Here is an 18,019-nt window from a genome sequence, read left to right on the forward strand (position 1 = left end):
AAAACAGAATCCGGTGTATATAATATATTGTCAAGATTTCTGCTCGTGTAGGGTCCGTTTAATATTAATTCTATAGAAATCAAATGGGAGTGAAGTATTGAAACAGTGTAGTCAATATTAAGAACATGAAATTGTCGTCATTCGATAAGAAATATCTTGTTTGGCAGGCTATCTGTATATGTGGTTTGAAAAGAGACAATGCCGTCAGCAACATACGGGTGGTGCCTGCTCAAGACGTCAGAGTTTTACACAATTGAGGAATATTGTGTAGAGCTCTGTTAAGTATGATTTGAAAAATGACCAATGAACTTTACTGGGATGTAGCTTCAACGAAATAAAGAGAGTACAATTTAATAGTTTTCTTTACATTCATTGTATTTATGCTATTTATTAGCTCAGTTAAAAATTAAATACATTAATCCGGTATAAGTAGAATAAAATCTAGTGAAATACCGCAGGTAAAAACAGTACCAGCAGCGATATAGCAGCCAGTTTGTATAAATGCTGCCAGGCCTAATATTATAAACATTCACAACTAGTTGCGGCGCGCTGGAAGCAAAAAATCGCCAGACGATCCCATTCGTGTTATCTACCGTCAGTTAAGTATAAAGTTCTGTAAAGCTTACAACTTGGCAAATGCTCTTCTTACTTAGGTATATGTGAATTTCTGGTTTAGCTGGTTTTTAGTAGAACGTCGATAAATTAAAACTACAGGCGCTTTGTTAGAAAGCAACAACCTTTTACCCAAATACATACAGGGTATTTGATTTCAAATTGACAAATAAAAAATTCAACTCATTTCGTTGTATCGTTACTTATGTTAGTTACAAATCGGTGCAGGATTGTGGATTGGTGTAAAATATTATCAGTCTGTTTTCAACTAATCATCTCCTATATTTCAGTGTAATATTGCGGTGTTGGTCATTTGAAATGATTCATCTGAAATATTTTCTACATGCTTCGTTCCCCTGATTTGTCTGGATCATATGATGATACACATACTTTACCATACCATCAATTAACCGATTTTTTAAAAATAATTTAATTATTTAGATTGGTTGTGGCATAGAAGTTGAGCATGTATTCATCCTATTCCCTATTGGCGTCCTTGCAGCAGTTTCAGCTTTTTTATGCATTGCCTCAAATGTTGACCAATGAACATTGAGGCGCTTCAGTTAAACAAAACATTATATTAAACCTTCCAAGACAACATCGATATACGGAATGAAGCAGCTACTTGACACCAATTTGAGCGCAATTTCGTTGAAAGTCAAGTAATTAAAGGAATAGTATGCCACCCTGCCTACCAAGTGTAGGGGCGGGTATAGCGTAGCTGGTAACTTGATTGCGTTGTACGCACAGCACATAGAGTTATTTTTTCTAATAATTTCTCTAATTTGAAAAAAGAGGCGAATAACCCTAAGGTAAAAACCTCATTAATAGAAACAAAAAAAAAAGAAAAGTTAGAGTTAATTACGTATTAACTATAAAACATTGCGCCGTCAATTTAAAGTTCTTCTTAAAAGTAACATGAAAATCCAAAATTTAAGTATCAAATCAAAGTATAAAGTATCGCCAAAGGATCCAGACAACATCCTTGTTACACTTTATTTGTTTTGGTTAACCCAATTCTATTTGTCCTGGAATTCGCATGAAATCCTGTTTCGAAGGGTTATGTTCCTATCTGTTATACTTCAGGAATGGCAATAGCCGATAGTTACAGTTACAAATATGTTTGTCCTAAGTATTTAAATGCCTATAAATGATTTCAACAATCAGTCAACAGTGATAGGAAGTAGGTTAGGAGGAGGTGAGCTGATTGGTAGTATTGCATGTATTACGTTTCCTACTAGCAAAAACAAATATCCCACCAATTTTTAGAAATGAATAGCTATCTAACTTTTCAGTCATACTTTCACTATAAAAAACAACGAGCAAGAGTTCGTTGTCAGAAATCTCTCTGGGCGAATCCCTGCCAAGCGGGTTCATTATGTTTAAGGTACAATAATTATGGAAACAACGGACCTTGACAAGCTCTCCACAAACCTATCTCTAGGAAATATTGGATAATACAAACTTATCGCGATCTTTTTGTTAAAACGTGTCACACAGAGCACAACTACAACTGGTCACATTTGTTTCTACAGTAAACACCTAATTTACAAGTAACCTAGCACTGTTCGTTAGGAAACGTCCATGTTTCGATGGACGGTCACTGGGACGAGAATGTGGTGTCCGGCTCCGTAGATGCCGGACCGAGAGATGGACGTTGGCGAGGGCAGAATCGTTTGCGTAGGGTCAATGAATCTTTGCGGTTGCTGCTGTTCTGTTCCATCCGCTAGCACTTGTTGGTGTGGTTGAGCTTTGGATGCCAACGGCACGAAGTTCTGGTGGTTGCTGTACGGACTTGAAACAGACGTGTTGATCGAGGCCGAGTCGGACATCGAGAGCCGCTTACCGGCCGAATTTGGAGCCACGGGCTCAGCGTTCGACAAACACAGGTGCTCGGATTCTTCGTGATGCGTCATGGTCGAATACCCATGATCAGAAGAACCAGCATTTGGTCGTCGGTAATTGGAAGACATTTGATACGGAGAGGTAACATTCGGAAAGATCACGTAGTTGGCATTATTTTGCCCATTAAGCAGTAGATTTTGCTTGGCGCTCGTTCGACTTATGTCACAGTCATCCGGTGGACTGTGATCTTCGATATCAAACCGAGATAATGGCAAGCCGTTGCAGGGATCGGCCACCAGATCATCATAAAGTTGGTCTGATGCACCGCTTTGATCGCTATTCTGGCGGTAGCAGTACATAGCGAAACCGACGACAAGGCAGAGGGCCAGAATCGCACCAGCTACTGGTCCGATTGCGTTGTAGGCCGGTGGCAAAACCGATTCCATTATGTTGTTGCTCATGACATCCCCGTATGGCGTAGCCGAGCCGAAGACACCGTTGAAGCAAGTCAGTTGTGACGTGCAGAACGGTGTTGTAAGTGTATTTTCGCCATCGATGTCCACTTGGCACCATTCGCAACCAACGAGTCCTGTAGTAAAACATCGGTCAATGAATAGTTAAGTGGAACTTGTACATGAAAATCTTACCTAAACATTCATTCTGAGTTGTGTAATCCTCACAGTTGATACTGCTACAACTTTTAAGCTCTAAATCACTTTCGTAGTTCAGTGCATTCATCGATATAAGTTCCTCCGGTAATGGCGAGCACAGCGGGATGGACTCCGGAGGGGGTTTGCGATTATCTGCACTTGGTAGGTCTCTGTGGCAAGATGGGTCTCTCGGTTCATCATAATAGTCCAGGGGACACTCGCAAGGACATTCGCATTCAGTTTGTTCCATTCTATTGCAGTTGAGACAAGAATTTCCGACCTAGAAAATAATGATAGTTGTAATTGTTTCTCAGACACACAATCTAAATTTGAAACAGCTAGTCTTAGGTAGTCGAATTGGGAAAGGTACAAAACTTATATTGAGAATAATTTTAATCATGACCTTGATTTACAAAATAAAGCTGACTTTGACACGGCATTACAAAATTTAAGTATATCTATAGTTGATGCTAGAAATTTATCAGTACCAACAACACAGAAAAAAATTAATACTCCTATTATTGACGACGATCTTCAACTTCTGATTCGCTTGAAGAATGTTCGAAGACGTCAATATCAACGTTCTCGTGATCCTGCTATGAAATGTATCTATCTGGATCTTCAAAAAGAAATTAAGCATAGATTCACACTCTTAAGAAATGAAAATTTCGCGAAAGAGGTTGAACAAATCAAGCCAAATTCTAAGCCTTTCTGGAAACTTTCTAAGGTTGTTAAAAAACCTCAGAAACCAATTCCAGCTTTGACGGAAGGTGACCACATACTTCTTACCAACGAAGAAAAAGCTCAAAAACTTGCTCAGCAGTTTGAAAGCGTCCATAATTTTAATCTCAACGTTGTGAGTCCTATTGAAACTGAAGTCTTACAAAAATATGAAAACGTTTCAAGTCAAGTATTGTCTCTAGACGATATTGTTGAAACAAACTATGATGAGATCAAATCCATCATGAAAAAGTTAAAAAAATATGAAAGCTCCAGGTTATGATGAAATTTTCAACATTCTTAAAATCCTTCCCGAAATCACCATGAGATACTTGGTCAAAACCGTACCCTACAGGTTTCTTATCAGAATTGTAAATCTAATAAGCTACCTGTTAAAGCAGGCGTCCCTCAAGGATCAAGTGTCCAACCAATACTATACAATATTTTTACCTCTGATCTTCCAAATCTACCTACAGGCTGTAAAAAGTCACTTTTCTGTGATGATACTAGCATCTCAGCCACTGGGAGGAGTCTTCGTATTATCTGCAGTCGACTGCAACGAAGCTTGAATATTTTCAATGATTACCTGAAAAAATGGAAAATTTCCACTTATTGCGGCAAAAACACAATTGATTGTGTTTCCGCATAAGCCAAGAGCTTCTTCTCTTAAACCAAATCATAACCATATTATTAAATTTAATGGTTTGAATTTAACGTGGTTAGATAAAGTTAAATACTTGAGTTTGATTTACGATAAAAAACTCACTTTTAAGGATCATATTGAAGGAATCCAAACAAAATGCAACAAATATATAAAAAGTTTATACCCTCTTATAAACAGGAATTCTAGGCTCTGCATAAAGAACAAACTATTAATTTACAAACAAATATTTAGACCGGCAATGCTATATGCAGTGCCAATCTGGGCAAGTCGTTGTGCTACTAGGAAGAAAACGCTTCAAAGGATTCAGAATAAAATTCTGAAAATGATTTTGAAGCGTCCTCCCTGATTTAGCACAAATGAGTTGCACAGACTCGCAAACATAGAAACATTAGAAATTATGACGAACAGTATTATAAGCAACTTCCGACAAAAATCGTTGTAATCTTCAATAGTTTATAAGTTAGTTTATAAGATTTGTTTAGCTCCTTATTCAAAAGACAAACAGGTTTAAAACATCCTACTGAAAAAAACTTAACTGCGAAAGCATATTATAACTTAATAATAATTAACTGAATCATGTAAACAATAGGGATGAAAAGTCACCACTTGTGGCTGAACACCCAATATACCAAATCAGAAATGTAATGCATACAAAACAATATAATAAAATAGAAAATAATATATAAAAAAAAGAAAAATATTCAAAGTCACGATCATTTTCTGAATAGTTAGAAAAAGTTTCTTGAAAAAATGTTGCGAAGAGATTACAAATATCTTTTGAAGTTCCACCCTCTTTCCCATCCAAATACATTTTTGATGGGAAGTTACATGAATTCAACTTAGTTTTGATGTAATTAAAAGTTTTTTGGGCATGACTTGATCGCATTTTCAGTTTTTGCATTATATACAGTTAGTGCCAAAGAAATAGCTAAAGTTAGTTGGTCACGAATGTTGAGGTATTTTTCCAAATTATCCTGATAATTGTGTTTCCTGTAAATTTTGTGAGCTTTTTGCTTCCGATTTTTTAAATTAATAATTTCCTTGTTGAACCAAACTGGATTTTTGGATGCATGATTTCGTCGGTATTTTCGTGAGTGGAACTTCTTTCTGTATTATTTGCCATTAAATTTTATAAAAGATCTCTTCTGCACATTCTATGTTCTCTTGATTCTTTAAAAGGCACTGCAAATATGCACCGCTTAATTTATATTTAATATTTTAATAATTGCATATTTCATAATGCCTATCTATAATCGAAGACGTCCTCGAAGTCACAGTCAATGGAATTATGATTCTTGTGCACAAAAATAGAGAATTCTATTGCTGTGTGAAAGGTTTCATTTTTCCATGAAGGAGAATGAGATTCATCAACACAGCAATCTTCATTAAGGCTCAAGTTACCTCAAGGCTTGGTAGTGTGCGTAAGAAAAATTGTGTTCAGCTTTGCCACCAGATTATCCATTTAAACCTTTTCAAAACTCTAAAAGAAGAATATCAGTCGATTTATTAGATCATCACGATTCAATTCATGCAAAATAGGCTTAGCTGAATGGTGCTTTTGAAAAAGTGGCTGTGATTTTTTCATTGCGCAGCTGTGTTGCGTACCCCAGCACGGTGTGGTAGTGTGACAAAAAATCACAGCCACTCTTTCAAAAGCACCATTTAGCGAAACCGATAGTTTTTCCATCAGCCACTTTTTTGCATGATTTGAATCGTGATGATCTAATAAATCGACTGATATTCTTCTTTTAGGGTTTTGAAAAGGCTTAAATGGATAATCTGGTGGCAAAGCTGAACACAATTTATCCTACCAATACTACCCAGCGTTCAAATCTAACACATGCTCAAAAAAGGCAACTTGAACCTTAATGTTTGTTAATAGCAGATCTAAATAACGATAGTGTTGATATTTATATGGTTAAATTGATTGAGTCTTAGCGATGCAATTTTCTCAAACATATATTTTAATGTTTCGTTTGCACCAACGACAGGAAGTGGAATGCTCTCATTTTCAGAATCAGGAATAAAATCTAAGTTGCGCTGATTAAAATCACCATAAATATGAACTTTAAATTCTGGAGGAAAATAAGAGAGATTATTTCTTCAGCTGCTTGAAAGAAAAACTCATATGTTGATTTGCAAGCTAGATCCGGTGGAAAGTACACTGTGATAAAAATGTGGATTTCATCAGCGATATGTGCTTTTACCCATACATGTTCAAATTCTTTGAATTTTGGTGCGATGAGAACTCCTCTTCACTTTCTACATCCTCATTCCAACTTGTTTCGGTAACTAGAATTATCGAAAATGAGAAGCTTAATATATTCTTATGGATTTCGTTCATCTTTACGGCGCTCGTCTATTAAAGTTTTGACAGTAAACCAAAATTTCAGTGGCTTTCGAAGAAGTTGGTTGTGATTCGTTATGTGTAAAAATATTATCTAAAACTATTGTACTGTTACCAGTTGCGTCATGTTTGTCCTGGGCTGCCTCTGAGAAGTGCGTTAAAATTGACGAAAACACGAACGTTCACAGCAGCAAGATGAACAATTATGTTGATTGTTACGGTGATTGTTGTTAAGACCATTGTTGTTTCTATTGTAGTTGCTGTTTCTGTTGTTGTTGCTGTAACTGCTGTTTCTGTTCTCGTTGTGGTTGTTATTTTTGTTGTAGTTGTTGTTGCTGTTTCTGTTGTAGTTGTTGATTCTGTTGATTGTCGTTGTTGCAGTTGTTGTTACTGCTGTTAATGTTGTTGTTTCTGTTTCCGTTGTGGTAGTTATTGTTTATGTTATGCCTGTTTCTATTGAAGTTGTTGGTGGCATTATTGGACTTGTTGTTCCTATTTTGGTTGTAGCTGTGATTATTGTTATTGGTGTACTTATTGCATTTCCTGTTCTTATTGCACTTGCTGTCTTTGTTGTTGTAGTTGTTATTGTTATTACTGTTGATATTGCTGTATCTTGCACCCCGTTTTTTTTCGATTTTTTACTATGTTTTACTTTGTGTATCACCACGAAGGACTCGAGCGTTTGTATGCTTACGTGTTCGATCGCATAGGCGTTTGTATGTCGCAAGTGCTAGCGCTTGTTCGATTTTATAACAGTATATCTATTTGCGTATGTTCTTGAATGATCGCGCGGACTTAATTTTCAGTTTACGGCTCAAATGCTATAAGAGAGTTCCTCCGGATCACTAGAGCTCCCGGTTATGTCACCATGGAACGTGTTGTATAGTGTATATAAGTGTCATTAGATTGGGCCAACTGAAGGCTGCTGGGATCAAGGATAGGGATTCTCTGGTATAAACGATTCATGGTCACGTAAACATAGGCGTTTGAGTGTTCGCGCTTGGGACCGCGTTTCTAAGTTTATAATAGTTAAAATAACAGATTCGAGCGATTGTATTTTAACGTGTTGGACAGCGTGGGTGTTTGTATGTTGTGTGTATGTAACTTCGCGTGTTTAAATTCGATTGTATAACTGTGTTGTCGCATGCATTCTCAGGCGGATCGCGATTCTAATGTTTCATTTTGAGTGCACGATTCGGATGTTAGAACTGAAAGAATGGACCAAGGGTGCTAGGGTGGGATTCCGAGTGTGAACTATTTATAATCGCGGTGGGATACGCGTTTGTAATCTCACTCGAGACCGCGTTTATAAATTGTAGGTATTAAAATTTTCACTTGATCAAAAGGGCGTTTTTTTTATTTGCCAGATTGTGAGCGTAGTTTTGCGTGGATAATCGCAATTGCATATTCGATATAGTGGCCAGGGCTCGAGCGCTCGTATCTTAACTGGTTTGAGCAAGCGGCCTGCGTTAAGCCAAACCGAACTGAGCGCCATAATTTTTTTCTAGTATTAAAATACATTTTTCGAAAACTTTACCATTAACATAGCAAGTTAAGGAACACTTATTTGCTTTCGTTTGCTATTTGTGTCTCCAAAAATAAATAGATGTGGGTGTTGCTAGTGGTATGTTGGATGCGACAGCGTTTTACAGCATGTATCTCAAAATGGCACTTGGTCCTCTGGCTTAACACAGGCTATGTGAGCGTGTGTGTGTGTGTTGCATGTATATAACTTCGCGTATATAAAATCGTTTTTATACGCTTGAAACGTATGTAAGCATGTTTATAACTTCACAAGTTTGAATTAGTTAATTCATATTCGCGACTCGTGTGAACTTTTGTTCAACCAAGCCGTCATTCTGGCCGCGTTTTTACCACGTTAACTTTATCGTCAGGACGCTTGTTTGATTGCGAGATCGTGGACTTTATTAGGAATGTGCGAATGATCGCGTTTACGATTGGATTTGTATTATCGAGAAAGACACGAGCGTTTGAATGTTATTGTTCTTTTAATCATGTTGTGCATTTGTACTGTATTTCGTTTACACATTCCGGTGTGTTTTTACCGAGAATGGAACAACAAAGAATGTACTTACGATTCGTGTACTACACTATATTAGATTAGACTAACGGCGAAAAATTGTTTGGGTAGGTTGATAATAGGACAAATTATGCAACATAAAAAGGACCCATAAGCCATCCAGGCCTCCTTGATGAACCACTAGCGAGGCTTATTACAACCTACATCTTAAGCCAACATTCTGGTCAATATAAAAAAGCTAATGCTTAATAGAACATGAAGAGCTAGGGTCTCAGAAGGGCCCCCGTCAAAATCACTCACTACAATTGCAGACGAGACGAGAAAAGTCACCCACTAAACCACTGTTTAAGGCCAATTGCACCGGGCCGTGATTCTGAATGCGATATTCATTGCACGGTACAGATATGTGCGGGCACAGGGACTTCACGATCACGTGTGTCATCGCGAGCAGCTCGAGCGTTTGTGCCTTATTATCGGTGTACGGTCAGATGCTTAAAGAAAGAGAATTCTTCCATATTACTATAGTTCCCGGTCACGTCGCCATGGAACGTGTGTCCAGTGGATTTGAGAGTCAGTTTTTGATTGGTCCAACTGAACATATGTAAGATGGAAAGATTTAGAGTTGAGAGAATATCGTAAAACGGAACTTTATTGATTTTAAATCAAATTACAACGCGCGCGCGAGGTCACCCGTATGATGGTATTATAATAACTGAGCCTTCGAAGTTTTTTCACCTAAGCGCCACCTGTTCGTCCCACACGGCCTCTCCTGACACTACTTCCGCCCCAGAAGTGTCCACGGCTTGACATAATCACCAGCAGTTGTTGTTCTTATTGGTCCTTCGATTTCGTCGTCGAGCTTTTGCACCTCATAGCGATCGTTGGGAAGAGCTTCAATTCAATGATCTCGTACGATCCAAGAACTTTTGGCGTAACCTTCTGGCCCACACCGAATTGGGTTTTCGGTATCGCCACCAGATCTCCAACCAGGTACCGCGTCGCCGGCTTTCGCCGCAAGTTGTAATAGTTCCGATTCTCTTCTTGCATTTTCTCGATGTTTTTCTGTGCAGTCTTTCTTTGCTCTCTCTTTTCCTACTCGAAGCTTTCTTGAGTTTCCTTCTGCAGCAATTCACGCAGGATTTGGTCTTCCTTTGTTCGCATTTTCACACCAGTCAGCAATTCAAAGGGAGTCATATCAATCACCCTCTGCCAGCTGTTGCTCAAGCACCTTTTGACCTCGTTTGCCCTTTTGAACCATTCTTCAAGTTTATTAACAACCAACTTAGTGATCTTTGGGATTATGATTACTTGTTCAACTTGTCCGTTTTTTTAATTCTAAGCACCTTGTTCGTGCTCTTGGATGGTCACGCGGATCGTTATTAAGATATTTAGTTTTCGGGGTACGGTTCAGATTCGGACAGGGAGTGAGGACACTAGAGTTCCCGGTCATGTCACCATGGAACGTGTTGTCCAGTGGATATGAGAGCTTCCTTTTTTGTTAATTGGTCAAATTGGAGGCATAGACCTAGACTTCTGGTACCGAAGATAGAGATTTCCGCATGTGATCGATTCACGAACGCGCAAGCGCTGGGGTTTGCAGGTTCACGCTGAAGATAGCGTTTGAAAATGTATAAGTGCTGAGACGTTCACCTTATCACCAGGATGTTATCATGTTTACGAGAACGCTGGTTTAGGTTACGTGGATGGTCGCGAAGGGCTCAAGTATTTGAATGCTAAGGGACCATTCATAAATCACGTGGCGCAAAAATTGCCTTATTGATGTAACCAATTGTCACAAATTTTTCTATCCCCCTCCCCTATAACATAACAAATTCTTCAAAAAAAATTTTTTTTTATTCAGTAAAAACTTGTTACGTAACGTTCTAGCCTACTATCCCTCCCTTATATGTCACAATTTGCCTTATTCACACACCCACATCCACCCCTAAAATCGTTACGTAATTTATGAAAGGTCCGTAACGTGTTTTGCGTGTCACTTCTCGTGTATAAATTCGATTTTTTATCGCCATGTTGTTTAGCGGATATAAGCGTCATTTTTTGTTTGGTCCACCTGAACTGGACCTACGATACTAGGATAGGACTTGCGGGCGTAACCGATTTATGATTGCGCGAACACGGGCGTTTGTAGGTTCACTCATGGGACCGCGTTTATAAATTTATAAGTGCTAAACCGTTCACTTAGTCACCGGGATATTTTCATGTTTGTGAGATCGCGGGCGTAGTTGTGCGTGGATAATCGTAAAAGGCTCGAGAATTTGTATGTTAACGTTTGTCCGCCGCGCGGTAGCGTGTATGTTATTTCGCGTGCATAAATTCGATTTTATGATCATGCGGCTATTCGCATATTCGCGTGTATTTTTGAATGACCACGCTCGGGCCGTGAATCTGTTGCTTAGTTGTTAGTGTATGGTGCAGATGCTCTCTGTCTCCAAAGATGCACCACTATTGAAGCGTAATGCAATAATCATCTTAAAGTAATTGTCTGTCAGAGCTTCTTTAGCACTTGATGCTTGCAATATGCTTGAAGATGTTTGCAATACCGTCAAACCCCTCAACCTAGGGGAGGGAATTAACAGTATTCAATTTAAGATAAAAATATACATTCGTTATCATTTACAGGTATACCTCGATTTAACATACATTTTCCGATTCAATCATGTACGTTAAATCGAATTTTATGTAAAATCGAAACACAAAAGAAATATTTGTTTTCGAATAGAATTATTTTTTTATTCATCACATGAAATATTTACAAGGATATTACTGATTATATCCACCTAACAGTGACATAGAAACCACATATTCTCAATTAAACAATTAGATTGCTCTTCTGAACATAAACAACATATTTATCTTAACCTTGCCAAGTATTCGCCAATTCTAACAGATATTCATTTCATAAAGGTCGTTGCAAAATTTTCTCAGAATTCAGGATAACTTTTAAGAATAGTCAACAAAGTTGGATTAACCATTATGTGCATGAAGAGCACAATATCTAATTTTAGTAAGTAAGAAAATTTGTGTTTCTATTTTGTCTCATCTTTATCTTGGTAGACAAACCTGTGCGTCAGATAATCGCAGAATTCAAAAAGAGAACACTACTTGAGTTCACGACCAAACGACTAGTCACGAAGTTTTGTAAGCACAGGAGTTCTACTTGCAGAAAAAACTACCGAATCGAGCCATTGTAGCGCTATAGTTCTCCTTAAGGAAAAAGTTGGATTAAATCATTTTGTACACAAAATGATACAATACCTCAGTTTAAAAGTCGAACTCATCAGAATGAATAAGACATTTTGATTACAATACAAAAATATATAAAAAAAAGTTTAATCCTTATGTACGACGAGGAGGATCCATCTTCTTTTTTTACACATTTTATTAGCTTATTATTTATTGGATCTATCTCCTAGATTTCTATTTAAACGTGAACATTTATTCGATCATCATCTCAAATCGTACGCAAATGCCAGTACAGTTTATTCGAATCCCAATCTCTACTAACGACCATTCTCTATCCGTTGCTGTTGTTGAGAGTAATATATACAGATACACAGAATACGCAGTAGTATATGAAGAATATAATCACAATCAGTGTCGGACTAACATTGCTTTTGTGTGCTTCCTCTGTTTTGATTAAGTAATGACTGGCACCGGTATTGATTAATAAACATCGTGAGCTTGCCAGGAGTCGTACATTGAAGGAAGACTTGTATCTTCCATCTTTATCGTCTATTGCATTTTTTTGCGATCCATAATGAAGTTGTCGAGCTTACGTTCTTTCAAGCAGGAACTGTCACGACTTCATTACAAATTTCCAACAGTTTCGTAATAACTGCTACAGCCCCAATGCCTATTAGTGGGAGTCACCGTCCGCCAATATCTCGTCACCGCCTTATACCTTCCATCAACCATATCTTTCCAGTTATCTATTTTTAGCTTACACATAAAAAACCCATAAAACTATTATCAGGAAATAACTTGAACCACAAATTCGTGTATTCATTTTACTGTGCGATATCAAAATAAGAATGTTTTTGTATCTCAGAAAAAAAACGAAAATAAATTATGTTTCTTTAAGCATTGGAAGTGGATCATAGAATAAAATTGATATTGATTCTTAACATTTCGTTTTAGTAACATCGACATAAATTTTTTTTGCATGTATGTTAAATCGAGGTAAAAATTACGTTAAATCGAAATACGTTAAATCGAGGGTATGTTAAATCGTATGTTAAATCGAGGTATACCTGTACTTGGTATTTATGTAAATCTTTATTACGGTTACCCGTGAAATTTAAAGGGCATTTGTCGAACGTCGATATAAAGGGCATTTGTCTAACATTGGATTCGAAAGTACTTGGTTTAATGACTCATGCGGTCAAATGGCATTTGGCCAATTGGCACTCTGCTGAATGACCTGTGCGGCCAAATAGCGTTTATTAAATTAAAGCTGTTCAAAATCTAAATAGATATGCATCTGTAATCCAATTGTAGCATTGGAGTACTTACCGTACTGCACGGACAGAACGCCCCGCCATCGTTGGTAGAATTTACCACCCCGATAAACACGTTGGTTCCAGGAATAAGCATTATCTGATACTTGGTTCGCTCGCCGTACATCAAATTGGTTATTATGTCCGCCAGTGACATGTTAAACTGATACAATCGTTGGATGGTTCGGTTGACATAGTTGTAGCACATTTTCTTCGTTACCAGCTGCTTGTGGTTTAGTATATCGTTGGCGACTTGTGATTCCTTGTGTGTGATGTGTTCCAGCGTTCGTCTATTGTTGTTGATAACCGGCTCGATCAGTTTGGGATGCGCAATCAGATAGCCACGGTCATCCATCAGAAAGCATTTGATATTTTCCGCACTGCAAATATTGGACGACTCCGTCAGCAGTTTGTAGAAAAATCCTTGACTGAAGTCCATGGCAACAACTACAATCGGTTTATCGTTCTCGGTGTTATGCAGTGCGTCAGCTATTCCCTCGAAAATTGTGTACGAAACACTTACTATATAACCAGCCCCACCGGCATCCAAATATGGTTTGGTGACGACAATCTTGCCAGGATACTCCATAGCTTTCACAAACCACGGTCGTTTGGATGGTTCGATGTCGGTATCGAGCAAACCGCCAGGATATACCTGAAGAACACCATTTGCTGTTGCGGCATAGCGACGAATGATATATTTGCTAAGTTTACTTTCACTGTGTTTGCGTTGATAATTCGATATTACTTTGAGCAGTGCGAGCACATCGCTGCGGACTTCTGGGAGCAAACCAGGATTGGCAAAAAGTGACGTGGTATCTTTCAGATAGGCCATGATATTTTGAATTGTTCGCAAAGTATCATCCTCGTTAGCTCCCTCGCGATTGTTCCGAATATGGGCATACGGAGATTGGAATGAGGATGAACTAAGGTACAGGGTGGGATCATCCGCCAGAGCAAATTGTTTCATAAGTCGGCAGACCCGTGGTGAATCACTGGTGGTAGATCCTTGTTCGCTTTGTACAGAATTTGTAACGGAGTTTGTGGTAATGGGTCTTTGAAGATGTACTGGGTAGATGTCGATTCGATGGTAGATTAAATCGGATAGCAAATTCCGGCTGCTGACACCGTTGCTGCTGATGAAACTGTAGTCCATGTTTGCTTGAGAATGGTAATACTGAAGTTGTTGTGTTTGACCGTTTCGTGAGTTGGCACCGTTGAACAGGATGCTCGGATTCCGGTCATTATGTAATACCCGCACAATACAAGCGATGTAGAAACGAGCTCGTTTCCAGAAATAAATCTTACTTTTTTCGGAAGTTACTCTATTGATCGTCAGATTGCCTTTATCTTCTGAAAGAATTTTTCGAACATCCTTTTCAGATAGTGCACGTTCCAGTCTCAATATGTTTGTGATAAAGAAACTTTCTCTGGCCGCCAGCGGCCTTGGGAATGAAGGATGCATTATGGCATTGCCGCGTAAATCGATCAAAAAAGCATAACTTCCATCATCCCGTTTGTAGTATGAAACGTCTTCCGCCAAGTCGCTTAGGAACAGATCGATTCCCATGAGACCATGAGTTCCAACGGGCACCGACATCGTAACTACTGTGTCATGCGTTTGTCCTTCGTGGTATGGCAGATGAACTCGAATTCGATCATCCGTAAATGCTAAATCATTCAGAAAAGGATCCATTAGCGCAATCACAAAACGCTGTGCATCAAAGCTATGTTTGGAAATCATGACCATTTTGCCGGGCCGTGGTTTGAAAAAGATACCACTGAGATTGTATTTGGCATAGTTTTGTGTGGTAACGTCTGTAATGAACTGCTTTTCGTAAGTGATCTCTCTTTCATCCAGTAGAATCAAGCAGGTATTGATAATCACAGGAAACGGTAGTCTGGACTGGCCTTCGGCTATTGTTCGAATTACTGAACGTGCAGCAGCTGTGATGGGCGATAGTTGAGCTCTTCCCAGGTACAAAAACACTACTGGAATTTCTGTACTAATCTCTCGGTAGGCCTCGGCGATTGATTTAAATGCGTAACGGAAGGCTGTCACGTGAACCGCGGACGATGCCGTTTTGTTAAGTGAATCCACGAAATCCACTAACCGATCTCTGTTGTCCATGGTGACATTCACGAAAGGACCACTGGCACAATCTAGAAAGCTGTCAGTTGTCGTTAGCTTTGGACTTATCGCTACAATGGCAATTCTATCGTTTTCATTTAGCAGATAGATCATGAACTTTATTATAGCTTTTGCTACCTCCAGCTGATCGAAGCTGACCGAATTTCCAGTATCCAACAAGATCATAAAATGCTTGTTCCTCACAGAGGATAAGTACAGTGATTTTAGACGGCCATCCCGTGGATAGTAGTGACATTTGAACGCGCTGGCTTGATCAAACGTAGATAAGTAAAACAGTTGTTTCAAACTGTAAAAATTGCTATTCAGATTAGATATTTGATCTTGAAATCGTTTTTGCAAGTGCTGATTATTATCATCCACTGTTTGATCACTTATACGAATTCGTGGACGATCGTCTGGACTTGTGGGAAAGGCGGAAAAATCCAGAAAACCAGATTCTCCCGTAAACTGCTTCAAAGTTGTTGAAGAATTCATTAACTTAGTGTTCTGGATGAAATTTTGTAGATCAAATTGCGGTTCGTCATCCCATGGGTTCATTAGTTCACTATACGGACAAGGACTAATGAGGGTATTGTACTTGGCACTCTGACGGCTAATAGAGTCGTGAATGTATGCTCGCAATCGATCAATTACGGCTGCCGATCGCTCAAACTTCACGGTTAACTTTTTAGCAATCTTCTCCAGCTCATCGATGTCATTGCGAATAACCGAGGTGAATTCCATTGTGTCATACAATTCCTGAAAATAACAAAAGACATATTCGTTCAGATCTTCGCGGAAAGCTTCTTTCAGGTTACCTGTACAGCAGGAACGTCTAGCTCCTGATTTCGCATACGCTTCAATTTTGCTTCCAGAAGCTTGGCCAGCTCCTGTACACTGTAATCCTTGTCACTACCCGCAAACTGCGGTTGCATCTGAGGCGCCATCGAAAAAGCTGAACCGGACAGACTTTGCGTCGATAACGACAAAGGCACTTTGCTGCTGCTATTATCAAAACTTATCGCACTACCACTTACATTACTTATCAAAGGAACTATGTTATTTACAAAGATATGATTGGAGGCAAAAGCTTGCCGACAGCTACTAATAAAAAATGCCGCTGCTATCGTCAGCAGTCCGCAATAATACTGCTCTCGTCGATTTGAAATCATAGTCACCGAGATGATCAAATTGAATTTACTTTACTCTAGTTAAAAGCCACAGCTCAATTCATTCATCTGATCATGACTTCCGTATGGTGGCGTTGAATACCGTGTTTCTTCTTTTTCCTAATCGATCCTCCTGCTCGCCTCGATCGGGACCTTTGACGGAACCCTTTGTTGTTTACGATATTTCTTTCTTTCGTCCGCTACGCACATCTACCACCGTCTCTGATACTTTCCATTCGCGTCGACTTGCTTCTGCTGGAATTTTTCTTCTTCTTGGGGTTCTTGTGCTTGAAACATCCAATTTTCTTCACTGACTGTCGGTAGCTGGATGGAAAAAAGCTTTTCCACCGCATGCATTCTGTGGTAAGTAGCAAACTTTAAGTAAATATGGTACACGGAACCACTACAAACAGATTAACAACACTTTTGGCACTGAATTGTGGCGAAAATTCAATTAAATTTGAAAAAATGTTTTCCTGTCGACTGGGCATTTGTTGCTCGTTTTCGTTCACTTGAAGTTTTTTCTTTTATTTTGACTGATTCGTGGTCAGGGTTGCCAAGTAGAAATCTACTTTCACCTAAAAATCAGTTTGCATGCATTCGCGATCTAAAGCTGGATGTAGACCGCAAGATGGCACGAAAGTGCAATGATGATGTTTTTATTTTCATCTGTCAAAACACATTGAAAAGTAAATTTTGAATTTCATAAAATCAATCAAAATTATAATCAAATGTTATTTCTTCTAATGAAAAGGAATATTGATGAAGAAAATATTTTTCCTACCTCTGAAAAAATATCTAGATGGTAAATTTCTTGATACATCACTAACGGCCAATTTCTTCACTTGGATGAAAACCGATTTTCGTTGAAAACCGGCTTTCGGCTAATTGGTCACCAGTAACCCGAAAATTGGTTTTCAGCGAAATCCGGTTTTCATCCAGTGAAGAAATTGGCCGTAAGAATTCGTTCTTCCGGTTTCAGTTTAAACTAAAATGAAATTCAGAGAGTGAAATTTCGATAAAGAACACAAAAATCACATGATTAAAGGGAAAGTCGAGGTTATCCACTGATAAATCCAATTTCTGGGTAAACTTTTTCCGTATCTAAAATAACCAACCTAACCTCAGCAATACAAAATTGTTTTCACATAAGTTTTGAAACGATTGAAATTACATTCAATTTAATGAATAATTCCTGTTGTATTTCACTATATTAAGCGCTTTATATTTAAAATTTATTTATATTTCTTTGGTACAACGAGGATTATATTGCACTTTTTTCAGAGTATGCTCATTTCTTTCAATACCACAGAGAAGAGATGC

The 18,019-nt window shown here is 38.5% G+C and overlaps 1 protein-coding gene across 1 annotated transcript; it reads right to left on the reverse strand.

Moving 5' to 3' along the window:
- Positions 1 to 1,583: 1,583 nt before the first annotated feature.
- LOC131681683 (VWFA and cache domain-containing protein CG16868) lies at positions 1,584 to 17,214 on the reverse strand. Its single transcript, XM_058962636.1, has 4 exons — positions 16,346 to 17,214; positions 13,413 to 16,286; positions 3,105 to 3,387; positions 1,584 to 3,046 (listed from the first exon to the last, which is right to left on the reverse strand). Exons 1-4 carry the CDS (start codon positions 16,697 to 16,699, stop codon positions 2,184 to 2,186), a joined length of 4,374 nt encoding a protein of 1,457 aa, XP_058818619.1. The 5' UTR covers positions 16,700 to 17,214; the 3' UTR covers positions 1,584 to 2,183.
- Between the last annotated feature and the right edge of the window lie 805 nt (positions 17,215 to 18,019).

The sequence above is a fragment of the Topomyia yanbarensis genome, chromosome 2 (genome assembly GCF_030247195.1).
Source record: "Topomyia yanbarensis strain Yona2022 chromosome 2, ASM3024719v1, whole genome shotgun sequence".
Lineage (NCBI taxonomy): Eukaryota > Metazoa > Arthropoda > Insecta > Diptera > Culicidae > Topomyia > Topomyia yanbarensis.

Bases quoted from the DNA above. Each gene is read 5' to 3' on its own strand.
- LOC131681683 (XM_058962636.1), bottom strand. From the start codon at position 16,699: ATGATTTCAAATCGACGAGAGCAGTATTATTGCGGACTGCTGACGATA. The intron at 3,388-13,412 runs GTAAGTACTCCA...ATTATTTTCTAG, and splicing joins CGTTCTGTCCGTGCAGTACG to GTCGGAAATTCTTGTCTCAA. The intron at 3,047-3,104 runs GTAAGATTTTCA...GTTTTACTACAG, and splicing joins AACTCAGAATGAATGTTTAG to GACTCGTTGGTTGCGAATGG.